The following is a 12,098-nucleotide window of genomic DNA, read 5'->3' on the forward strand; positions in this document are numbered from 1 at the left end:
TAGTTCACTTGCGATCATTGAGATATGATAACTTGTGGCCGTCAAAGAATGCATATCCAGTGTTGTCTACAAGCCGCACGAACACGTTTCAGGCACTACTAAGAGCATTGGTAGCCTCGACAAACCCCTCCCACTGCCTCAGCGCCGCCCCACTCTCAATGCACCACCTCGCCCTCCGCAACCCTTCCCTCCATCTCAAGCCCCCTGAGCCCCTCTCCTTCACCACAACCCCATCATCACCTTCGCCCATCGAACTAGTCTCCGCTTCACAAATCCCACTCACAGTGATCAAAGCAGCCGTATTCAGCAGCACAAAATGCAGCACCGGATCATCCTCCGGCAACTCATTCCGCAGAATCTTCATCAAGATCTGGGCGTTTTCCGTGGGGCCTTTACCACCATGTACCTCACTGAGTGGATGTCGTGGGAGGCCGAAGTCTTCTGGCGACATGAGAAGTTCTGTGATTCGGACTTCCTTGACCTTCTCGCCATCTTCGTTCGTAATCATACCGCCAGTCTCATGCACGTACCAGCAATGCGTGGGCCCAGCACAACTAATCTCATCTAAATTCTCGTCGCCGCAGACGACCAGAGCTTTTGTTGCGCCGCTCAAACGCAGAGCTTCGGCGTACTGGGCCCCGATATCTTTGCGGGCTACGCCGAGGATGCGGGCTTCGAGGAGCCCGGAGTCGTGGACGGGATTTGCAAGGGGTCCGAGGAGGTTGAAGATGGTGCGGACGGGGACTTCTTTGCGGACGGCCGCGGCATACTTCATGCCTGGGTGCCATTCACGGGCGTAAAGGAAGGCGTAATTCGTCTTTCCGTAGATACCGGGTAGGGCTTGTGCGGTAGTGGCTGCAATTACTGGGGCCTTGGGCTGAGCATGTTGAAGCAAGTCTGCGGAACCTGATAAGGAGGTACTGCTGTTGTTGCCGTGCTTAGCCATCATCAAGACTGCTGAGGCGATGATGGAGGAAGTGGTTGAGACATTGTAGGTGTCGTGGCCGTCGCCTCCTGTGCCCACTATGTCACACTAGACGTCTCATTAGTATCATGAAAGTCGCGTGATATGTGCAATACCAGGGCATACCATACCAGGCCGCCCGCATAGTGACCCTGAGCCAGTAATCTACTTGACACCGCTTGTCTCAACGCCTCGACGTCGACCTGGGCGGCCATTCCACGCATTGAGGCGGCACATGCCGCCAAGACTTCTGGGGAATGATCCTGGCCGGTGGTGTGAAGAGCCCAGAGCAGCAATGCAAACTGGATTGGAGATATCCGGTTATCAAAGATCAGGCCCACGGCTGCGGCGATCTCAGAGGCTTGTACTTGGCGTGCTGATTCCAGCGTTGAGAGACGTTTAAGCAATGGGGTTACGGAGACGAAGCCCGAGTCGTTGGTTGCCATGTTGGCTCCTATGAAGCAAGGACATCACAGTTTGAAAAAGTTCTACGCACTCTGCATAAGACTTGCATATGTGCTCGATGTGTGTATGCTATTGCCAAGGTACAAACTGATGACTGTTCAATGGCTTCAGAGAGGGCATGTTCGGCCGAAGATATGCCGCCTTGACATGCGGCGATTCACGGAGGTGCAGGTGCAGGGTGATGATCTAGGATGAAGCACACGCTCAAACACTAACACAAGACACATTCCACATCATGCCTCCTCGGATACGTATACCGTCTTCACGGCTTTCATCTGCTCATCGACCGTCAGCTCCATACATATGCTGGCAATGCCGCCATGCTTCGCTAGCCAGCGCGACCACTCCCGCTGCACCCATTGAGCACAACATCGCAGCAGCATCGGCCATCACACCTATCCAGACATACTCGCCCACGCAACCGCCATCACATAAGCCGCCAGAGTTCCGGAAATCACAATTACATCGGCAGTACCAGTCATTACTACGATCTTCACCACTCATACTCTTATTCCAGCACAACAATCTCAAAGCTACAGAATGGTCGGGCATTCGACGAGAACTGGCTTCGGCGTTGCGGAAAGTGGACGAGGAGTTGGCCAAGGCGGGCGACCATACGTACGTGGGCAGCAGTACGAAGCTGCAGATTGTGCAGACGGGCATCTTCGCCTCAGCGTTGAAGGTCGTCGAGTTCTGGGAGCCCAAGTTCGAAGCAGCAGCAACGAGTGCACATCAAGCAGAGATACAGGATGAAGCTGCTCTCACACACGGCTTGTCCGATCAAGTCTGGCGTGCTGTGAGTCTGGACAAGGAGCTGAAGCACGGGCTTGAACCACTACTATCCGGTCCTATCGCTCTCCTGACTTTGCCAAATGTCTCACCACAACATCTGAAAGCCGCTCTTTCCATCCTCTCTCCCTCCGCACCGAAGTTTCCTGCACCGAAGCGGAGGACAAATCCGACATACTTTGAGAAGCCTGTGCAGGAAGGGCTGCAGAAGCTGATGTTGCTCGGCGCGAGAGTGGAAGGTAAAGTCTTTGATATGGACGGTGCAAAGTGGGTCGGTGGTATTGAGGGTGGAATGACTGGTTTGAGGGCGCAGCTGGTTGGCATGCTCTCGGGTATGGGTGCGCAGATCACGAACACCCTTGAGGCGGCGAGCAGGAATCTCTATATTTTGGTGGAGAGTCGGAGGGGTATGCTTGAGGAGGAGCAGAAGGGTGAAAGTGGTGTAGTGGAAGGAGAGAAGAGTGGGGAAAAGGCTGCGTGAGTCTGAGAGACACTTTGAGATCGTAACGACATGAGGTCTCCGCAGGCTCGCAATGATCACATGCATCTGAATGTCCAGCTCGCCGACCATCCAGCTCGTACGGACAGTGCTGCCATTTCGTAAGGTCTTGGCCAATGATTCGTACAGCTCGGGAATATCGACTGCTCGCATATTGACGATAAGAGACAACGGCGTTGCTACGTGCAGCTTCCGGACACAAGTTCGGCAAGGCAACTACTTCTGTAGACTGCCGATACAGTGATCGAAGGCATTCCGAGAGCTAGAGCGGGACCTTCAGTCCACCATCCAGATATTATCCTCGAGGAATTGGTTCAGGTCATGGGACCACTAGCCGTCCACGTTACAGCAAAGGTAATAGCTGTGTATGGACAGGTCATTTGCATTCTGTATTATATATAGTCGTACAGAGAAGGTTCGTCGAGCGCCATCTGGTTATTTGCATTCCCTATGATATATAGTTGTTTAGACAGGAGTCGTTGGGCGCCATCTGATCCAGAGAGGAATTCCATACTCGAATTGGTCGTACCACCGTACTTTTCGCATTCGGACTCTGCCGGGCAGGCACGTGGCTGTCAGCCAATCAGAAGCCATGTATGTTTCCTCCCCTCCATTAAAACTTGATCGAGGCTCGAACGGCCGAAAAAGTAGACGCCACTTCTTCAACAAGATAGTGGAAATGGCCGACTGCAAGCATGCCGACAACAACATGTATCTCTGACCACGACCTGATCACACGTATATGGAATTGCCCAATGCCTTCCTGAAGCCTGCTTGATGGACGAACCTGTGCTGGCTAAACTAACTAGCCAGTATTCAGGCCACGATGGACCGCCTTTGAATTCCTGGTGTGAGGTGCCCGAAGCCGCCACGGATCGAGCACGGGATAGTGAGTTCCATAGCTACTACGAGCCGTTCAAGGCTGCTGTCGCCAACGGTGACAAGAGTCGAAAAGACGGTGTTCTGCTATCTGGGGAGGATCGCGCTCTCACGGCTTTTGCTCAGCTTGGTGCTTTGAGACTAGGCGCACGACGGTGTGCGATATCATTCTTTGATCAAGACACGCAATATGTACTGGCTGAAGCGACCAAGACACTGTCTCTGCAGACAGATGAGCCTGATATCCCCGAAGATAGCCTACTCTGGGGCGTCGCGGAGTTCCCTCTCAATGCTGGCCTCTGTCAGTATACCATCCGTCTACCACCCGAGTACGTGCAGTCGGATGATGGGCATCTGACGGAGGTCGCGATCAACTGCTTCCCGGATATGTCGGCAGATCCACGATTTCAGGACTTGCCCTTCGTGTGCGGAACACCGTACACGAGATTTTATGCGGCAGTCCCTATTCGATCTCCAACTGGGCTTGCGCTTGGATCTTACTGTGTTATGGGCGATGAGCCGAAAGCGGGACTGACGCATAGCGAGATCGCTTTTCTGAAGGACATGGCTACTACGGTTATGGTTCATCTTGAGATGGTCAGGGCGAGGGAAGAGATTAGAAGAAACGCGCTGGTCATTCATGGATTGGGTAGTTTTGTTGAGGGAGAGAGCTCCATATGGGGTGGCCGTCGAGTGGCGGATGAGTCGCTAGATCACGGCTATACTGGCAGCAAGTGGTACGAACAGCAGTATGCCATACAACGACCTGGCCTCTTGAAGACCGGTCAGGCACCGAAGCGGGTGACTCCGAAGGATCCAAGTCTGACACAGGATTTCGTAGAGCAGTACCCGAAGAACACGACACCTGAACATTCTCCTACGCGTCTGAGCGCCGAACGTACCATGTCCACTACTAATCTTTCGATCGAACTGTCCCAGACTACAAATAGACAGCATCAGCTGCAGAGTCTGGATATCCGGCATACTTTCGCACGAGCGGCCAGTATTATTCGGGAATGTACGGACGTTGATGGTGTGGTTTTGTATGATGCATCGATTGGCACTTTTGGGGGTATGGTTGATCTAGAATCCGAAACGGATTCGACCTTATCATTGGATAGCAAAAGTACCGCGGATGAACCCTCGGACTCTGAGAACGGCTCAAACGATAGCGACAGACCTACAAATAAGCGACAACCATATGAGGAGGAGGACTACTCCAAGCGCTGCAGAATCCTGGGGTTTGCCACTCCCCGGAAGTCTGATCTTCATAAGGATGAACCGCCGGAGCATCTAACGAACATGACGGAGAAATTGTTGAGGAGATTGCTCAAGCGGCACCCATTTGGTCGAGTCTTCAATTTTGACGAGATGGCTTCACCTACCATTGACGCTCAGGATGACTCACCGGTGTATCGCACTCGTAGTCGTGGTAGACAAGAACGGAAGCACAAACGACTCCATAGGAATGATGTAAAAGCTATCCGCGCTATCCTACCAGATGTGCGGTCTATGATGCTGGTACCCTTTTACGACATCAACCGAAAATCGAACTATGCAGGGGGCATCGTCTGGAGCAAGAATTCGCAACGAGTATTCTCGCAGGAACAAGCTCTAACGTATCTTGCTGCCTTCGCCGATTCTGTCATGGCTGAGGTGGCACGCATTGAGGCTAAAATTGCGGAGCGCACGAAGTCGGACTTCATCTCATCTATCTCACACGAACTTCGCAGTCCGTTACATGGCATTCTCGGTGGTGTGGAGTGTCTACAAGATACGAACGACCCGAGTATGCGAGCCGAACTCTTGTATACCGTGGAGACCTGCGGTAAGACGCTGCTTGATACTATCGATCATCTGCTTGAATTTACGAAGATCAACAACTTTTCGAAGGCGCCCAATGGCAAGCTACGGTCGTCGACTGGAGAGTTGAGCAGACTCAGCCTGGATGCCAAGAGTGGCGGAGCTATGGACGCACTTCGTCAAGAACCTACGAGACGTTCTTCTGTTGGCCTGGAGACTGATGTGGACCTTGCCACGCTTACGGAAGAGGTAGTGCATACCGTCCGGGCTGGCAATGCATATGTGCGGGCTGCTGCTCCGACTGATGACTCTTCCGGCGCCTCGAATCCAGACATATCCATCCCGCCGATACGGTCCAGACCTGGCGCTGTGCTAGCTCTGTCGAGTTCGAGCGCTCCTGCCACTACTGTTGAAATTATAATAGATATCGACAAATCCGAGTCTGCCGATTGGCTCTACCGTACGCAGCCAGGTGCTTGGCGCCGTATAGTCATGAACCTCTTCGGTAATGCTATAAAGTATACTGCCAAAGGCCACGTCCGTGTCTCGTTACGGACATCGCCATTTATAGAAGACGAGCTCGGTGAGGTCGTGCTGACCGTCAGCGACACGGGACGTGGTATAAGTCGGGACTTTCAGGAGACCAAACTCTTTACCCCTTTTGCTCAAGAAGACTATCTTGCACCAGGTACAGGTCTTGGACTTTCGATCATCAAGCAGGTCGTTACGGAGATGGGTGGCAAGATTGCTGTGCGAAGTGAGCAGGGTCAAGGCACAGTGGTGGAAGTCAGACTGACTCTCGAGCGGTCAGCAAAGAGGCCTATCGAGGAGACCTGGCCTAGTGTGACCATGGGTAGAGCGTTCAGCTCGCCAATGTTCTCTTTCGCTAGTCCAGCGTATAGTACAGAAGAGCCTTTGACAATAGCCGCTACGCCACCTCCGTCCATATCCGGCGTTCGGGTTGAGGATGTGGTGAAGCGACCGCCTCTTGCTCATCCAGTTGCACAAAAGCTCCATGCTGATGCCAAGCGTGTATTGATCGTTGACGACAACGACATCAATGTCAGACTTCTGGTCACGTACATGAAGAAGCAAGGGCATCAATACCGGACGGCAAGCAACGGACTTGAAGCTCTTGAGATCTTTCAAGCAGTCACGACTACTGCTGTTCAAGGGCCGCAACATAGCGTCTCCATGCCTGATTTGGCGGAAGACAAACATGCGGCTACTGCGACCCCACTGACAGTATTTGACTACGTCCTCATGGATATCAGCATGCCGGTCATGGACGGGCTTGAAAGCACTCGTTGTATTCGTGCCCACGAGCGCGAGCTTGTTTCTAAGCGACGTGCGGATGGTCTGCCGTACGCGCCTACCACTATCATTGCTTTGACGGGACTGGCGTCAACGGAGACACGACAAGAAGCCTATAGTAGCGGGATCGATAGATTTATGCCAAAACCTGTCAAGCTTGCGGAGCTGAAGAAAGTCATGGCCGCGGCGAACAATACCTGAGTCCGGAGGTCATCCCATGCTGGATCCACTATCACTATTACACATGGCTTCTCGCAATCATCTAGAGCCACGCATCGAGCCTGGAGTAGCTCTGTTAGCACAGGCACGAAACTGCTTGGCACCTTGCAGTCGGAGAGCTGAGCCTTATAAGACGTCCCCAAAAATCAGGAAGTGACGTTTCTGCTATGCTCGTTATTGCAATTCAGATAATAGCCTAATATACCCCAATGTGGAGCCGGCCGCGGCTATCAAATCTTGGCACCCTTCCAGTATATTTCCATGAGAGGATCTACAGCACCCCACTGACACAATACAAAACTGTTGCTCTCCCGTTGGTGGAATAACATCATGATAGACTTTATTCGTGAGGAGTGCAGGAGTGGAGATCTTTCCCGGACCTGCTACCTTTCTGACTGAAAGCTTGCTGTATTCCACACGAGACATAGTTACTTAAGGCGTTCGATGTCCTCGCTGGTCAAGCCATATTCAAGCCTACAGAAGATCTAACCCCATGGCTGCCATGCTTGTATTGTTGCCAGCGCTTCTCAGCGTTGGCATGGCCAACCCGTTCCCGCGAGCACCTTTGGTCATCAACAACCCTGTACTATATCAGGACTTGGCCGACTTGGATCCTTTCCGAGTCAACGATACCTTCTATTACTCAGCATCTAGTATGCACTTCTCCCCTGGTGCCCCCCTGCTTAGGTCATACAATCTGGCAGACTGGGAATACGTGGGTAATTCTGTTCCGTCTCTCGACTTCGGAAGTCCGGCATACAGCCTTGATGATGGCATGCGGGCATACGCGCGTGGCGTGTGGGCAAGCGCGATTAGATATCGGCAGAGCAACGGCTTGTGGTACTGGATCGGTTGCGTCGACTTCAATAGCACCTACTTCTACACCGCCGAGAACCCCACGGGCCCATGGGAACAACGCAATGTTGTCGGACAATGCTTGTACGATTGCGGCCTTTTGATCGATGATGACGATACGATGTACGTCTCTCACGGATCGACCAACCTGAGTGTTGCACAACTCACACCAGATGGCCTCGACATCGCAAAGGATCAGGTAGTGTTTAACTGTAGGTCATGATGTGCGTCTATCGCAAAGTGAATGTGCACTGACCCGTCGCAGACACGGCCTATATCGAAGGCTCGAGAATGTACAAGCGTAAAGACAACTACTACATCCTGACGGTGGAGCCGGTCGTCGGCGAATATGTGCTCAAGTCAGACAATCCGTTCGGGCCATACGAATTTGGTGTGATGCTGAACGAGACCAAGTCGCCTTCTGGACTAGCAGGTGGAGATGTACCTCACCAAGGTGGCATCGTCGATACACCAGATGGAGACTGGTACTACATGTCATTCGTGGATGTTTGCGGAGACTCCTGCGGCCGTGTGCCTGTCATTGCGCCTTTCACATGGGGGGACGATGGCTTCCCGAAGCTAGAGCTCGCTGCTAATAACACGTGGCCCGAGACAGTACCTGTACCGGTGCAGAGCCCATCGAAATCGGAGGATACCATCCAGACTGGGCCTAGAGCTTTCCAAAGCGCTTTCGGTGAAGGCCTTGCGCCTGAATATCAGTGGAATCACAACCCAGACAACAGCAAATGGTCGCTCCACGAAGACGGTGTCTGTCTGGAAACGGCCTCCGTCACAGATGACCTGTACCAGGCCAAGAACACATTGACCCATCGGATCATTGGTCCCCAGTCCCAGGCCACCATCGAGCTCGACATCTCTAGCATGCAAGATGGCGATCGTACAGGTCTCAGCATGTTTCGTGATGTATCGGCATGGATTGGCGTAAAGAAAGATGGTTCTCGCCTGACACTCGCCATGCATACAAATCTTACCATGAATGGCACGGACAATTGGGCCACGATTAACAAGGGCGTAGAAGATGCTACGCATAAGCTTCCTCAACACACGAGCTGCATCTGGCTACAGACGACGGGAGACTTCCGATCCCCACCGACTGGCAGCCTCGAGACATCTTTTGCGTATAGCGTGGATGGAAAGAGCTTCACCTCTTTTGGTGATCGCTTCAAGCTAGCGACCGACTGGCAGTTCTTCCAGGGTTATCGATTCGCGGTGTTCAATTACGCAAGAAAGTCTCTTGGTGGGTGGGTGACGTTGAAGAGTCTCAGTATTGACCTAGTGTAGTGGTCCGATATCATGATGAGCAATATAGACTCCCTCCATCGCTCGGTGCATCTGTGTACTACTCAGCTCTCCTGATATGACGCCCAACATCCTATGATCCTGGTGTTTGAAGCTGGCGAATGGACAGTCACCATAGCCGCTCGGAATTTCTGTTTCCATGATGGTCTGCAGCAGAACATTGGCTGCTATGTCAAGATGTTCCGAGCACGAAAACCATACGTGAACTTTGACGTCAGATCATAAATCAATTTTGCCCCTAACCCTCCGTGATCACTAATCACCACGCCACGGTTCGAGCTCCTGGCTATGTATATATATGTTCCTTTCTACCAAAGTAGATCTGCAACAGCAACTTGATCCTTGCAGAATTCGGCGTCATGAGGGAAGTTCTCGTCATTGGCGGCACGGGGGCTCAAGGCCTGCCGGTGGTCAAGGGTAGGTCACTGTCCATCATCAGAGGTATACCAAAGGGCTACCATATACTCAGCACTTTCGCAAAGTGGGCGCTACACAGCTCGTGTTCTGACACGCAACCTTGGATCGAAACGAGCACGAGAGATCTCCAAGCTTTCCAACGTCACTCTAATCCAAGGATCTCAGGACAACCAGAAGGACCTCCATAAAGCTTTCAAAGGAGTATGGGGCGCCTGGGTCAACACCGACGGCTTTACACTCGGCGAGAAGAACGAGCTTTTCTATGGGATCCGGGCATATGAGATAGCTCGTCACGAAGGAGTGCAGCATTACATTTATGCTGGAACAGATTATGCTGTCAAGGACGCAGACTGGGACGCAAATTTTCATTGGGGCCATAACGACGCAAAAGGAAGAGTTGCTGATCTCATTCTATCCCACAAGCATGATGGGATGAAGGTTTCTGTGCTGACTACAGGCCCATACATGGACATGCTCTTCGATGGTATGTTCGTACCGAAGGAGCATGGAGATGGGTCTTTCGTTTGGCAGAATCCAGCCAGTATGTCGAGTCTTATATGAGAGCCGCCCAAGAATTGTTGTTGCTGACATCTCGTAGAACGCGGCAAGATCCCACTCATAGCGGTGGAAGATGTAGGCGCATACTCGTTGTGGATGTTTGAGAACCCCAGCGAGTCGACCGGTCTGCAACTGAAGGTAGCAACTGACGCAGTGACCTTTGAAGAGATTGCAGGGGTCTTCACCAAGGTCACGGGAAAGAAGGCTGTACACGAATACGTGCCTCTTGAGCAATATCTACTAGCTGCTGAGCCATACCCCGACGCTCCAGCCAATTGGGCGGCAGGTCCAGATGCGCCGCGCGACGAATCTACCATGACTTGGCGGGAGAATTTCGGACCGTGGTGGCGATACTGGGGCGAAGGCTTCTGTGAGAACAGAGATTTTGCGTTGCTGGATAGGATACATCCGAAGCGCATCAAGTCTTTGGAAGAATGGATGCGCTTAGTGGGCTACAATGGGCAGGCTAAGCCCGTTCTGAAGGGCGCTGAGGATCTAAGAGCGGTGCAGCAGGCGATCGAAAAGGCATCGACTGCTCATATGTCTTGAGGCATAGCATACTAAGGAAAACATTATTGTCGAGCCCCGACAATAGTGTCACGTGGTCTCGTATCTTGTGAAGAAGCCCTGAAGTACGCAGGCTCTCTCAACGATCTCGCGCTGCCCGATACTCGTAACGTTGCTCGCAGTCCACGGCGGGACAGATTCACGGCATCATGTCTTGGACACCCACCGGATCGGGCCACAGTAATCCATCTTACCAAGATCCACGCCATTGTGTCTCAAGATACATACGCAACCATGAGATGGAAGTATACATTTGGAATGGAGACCTGAACCAAATAGTCTTCGCCATAGGTCACGGCATCCGGCGGGCTCCAGGAAACCCTGATGGGGCGTTTCGCCGCACCATCGTAGTCGGACTCCTGTACAGTCTCGATATATGCCACCGTCTCCGTAATGCGCTCCAGTACTTCTGCTACCGTTTCCTCTGTATCGGCATGCTTCGGTGGAATGCGCCCAGCTAGTAGTGCCGCTGCTTCCTTGGCATAATCACATGCGCTTGTCGATTAGATAGATGAGGTTTGCCTGATCGGGTGCGAGCCGAGCTTCTAGCAGGGCGGTCATATCAGTTTGTTTAGCGTCGGCATGTTGTTGAGCAATATCTAGCCAGTGCTCCAGATTTCGTAGCGCTTGCGCGTACTGTATGATGGCCTTGTAGAACATTGCTGTCGTGGTGTTGTTGTTGCGGATCTCGAGGGATGATCGCCCCATGAAATGACTTGTAGGCTCCATGGTAGTGCTCTCGATAGACTGTTTCTTTCGTCCGTAGTTTGATCAGTAATCCGTTTATCGCCAGATCGTAAACCATAATTTTTTATTCTAGACACGGACACAGCGCCCCTTCGTCTTCTCTCTCGGCCGTGCAAGCTATATTCCCACATAACATCAGACATGTTGATCATGCGCCTACGCTCGTTAACGAATGATTTTGCCAAGAAGTCATCAGATGCAAAGCGAGGCGCTAATAAAGGTGGACAGCATCCCATCAGTCCTTTGGAATACACACCTCGTCAAATCGTTGGTGCTTCATAGATTGTGATGTTAGCATCACCAGCATCCCGATCTACTGAGATTGCTTTTATGCTGCTCCTAGCCAACCAGGAGCCACGTTGAGATGACGAAGACTTCCACAATGCAGAGACGAGGCTGGTACATCTGCATGGCTGAACAAGGCTGAAGTCTAATACTTGGGGGCCAAGGCTGGCCGCCTGCGGCGGATATATCCCTCCCTCCCTCGCGCATCTCTTCTTGACAACTAGCCGGGTGGTCACTACTGCGTGAGAATCAATACGATGACGAGTTCCGGACAATGCTACTTTCCTGACGGCCTGACCCTGTCGCCAGAAGACACGCCGTGTAACTCTACTGCGGAGAACTCAGCGTGCTGCGCTCCTACAGCACAATGCTTAGACAACGGCTTGTGTTTTGCTGCAGGGTATCTTTCACGAGGGA

At 52.3% G+C, this 12,098-nt stretch overlaps 4 protein-coding genes across 4 annotated transcripts; 3 read left to right on the top strand and 1 right to left on the bottom strand.

The window, feature by feature from the left end:
• Positions 1-88: 88 nt before the first annotated feature.
• On the bottom strand, positions 89-1,410 carry TRP4 (anthranilate phosphoribosyltransferase; the record flags this gene model as incomplete). The annotated part of the gene is made up of 2 exons (XM_064834627.1): positions 89-1,033; positions 1,096-1,410. The coding sequence occupies 2 exons, from the start codon at positions 1,408-1,410 to the stop codon at positions 89-91; spliced, it is 1,260 nt and encodes a 419-aa protein (XP_064697498.1).
• A 254-nt stretch (positions 1,411-1,664) lies between these two features.
• Positions 1,665-6,914, top strand: LTS14_001920 (uncharacterized protein; the record flags this gene model as incomplete). The annotated part of the gene is made up of 2 exons (XM_064834628.1): positions 1,665-2,695; positions 3,527-6,914. The coding sequence occupies 2 exons, from the start codon at positions 1,665-1,667 to the stop codon at positions 6,912-6,914; spliced, it is 4,419 nt and encodes a 1,472-aa protein (XP_064697499.1).
• Positions 6,915-7,425: 511 nt separating this feature from the next.
• On the top strand, positions 7,426-9,089 carry LTS14_001921 (uncharacterized protein; the record flags this gene model as incomplete). The annotated part of the gene is made up of 2 exons (XM_064834629.1): positions 7,426-7,999; positions 8,053-9,089. The coding sequence occupies 2 exons, from the start codon at positions 7,426-7,428 to the stop codon at positions 9,087-9,089; spliced, it is 1,611 nt and encodes a 536-aa protein (XP_064697500.1).
• A 377-nt stretch (positions 9,090-9,466) lies between these two features.
• On the top strand, positions 9,467-10,631 carry LTS14_001922 (uncharacterized protein; the record flags this gene model as incomplete). Its single annotated transcript, XM_064834630.1, has 3 exons — positions 9,467-9,524; positions 9,577-10,008; positions 10,123-10,631. 3 exons carry the CDS (start codon positions 9,467-9,469, stop codon positions 10,629-10,631), a joined length of 999 nt encoding a protein of 332 aa, XP_064697501.1.
• Between the last annotated feature and the right edge of the window lie 1,467 nt (positions 10,632-12,098).

Source organism: Recurvomyces mirabilis (assembly GCF_035927965.1).
Source record: "Recurvomyces mirabilis strain CCFEE 5264 chromosome Unknown scaffold_4, whole genome shotgun sequence".
NCBI classification, from domain to species: Eukaryota; Fungi; Ascomycota; class Dothideomycetes; order Mycosphaerellales; family Teratosphaeriaceae; genus Recurvomyces; species Recurvomyces mirabilis.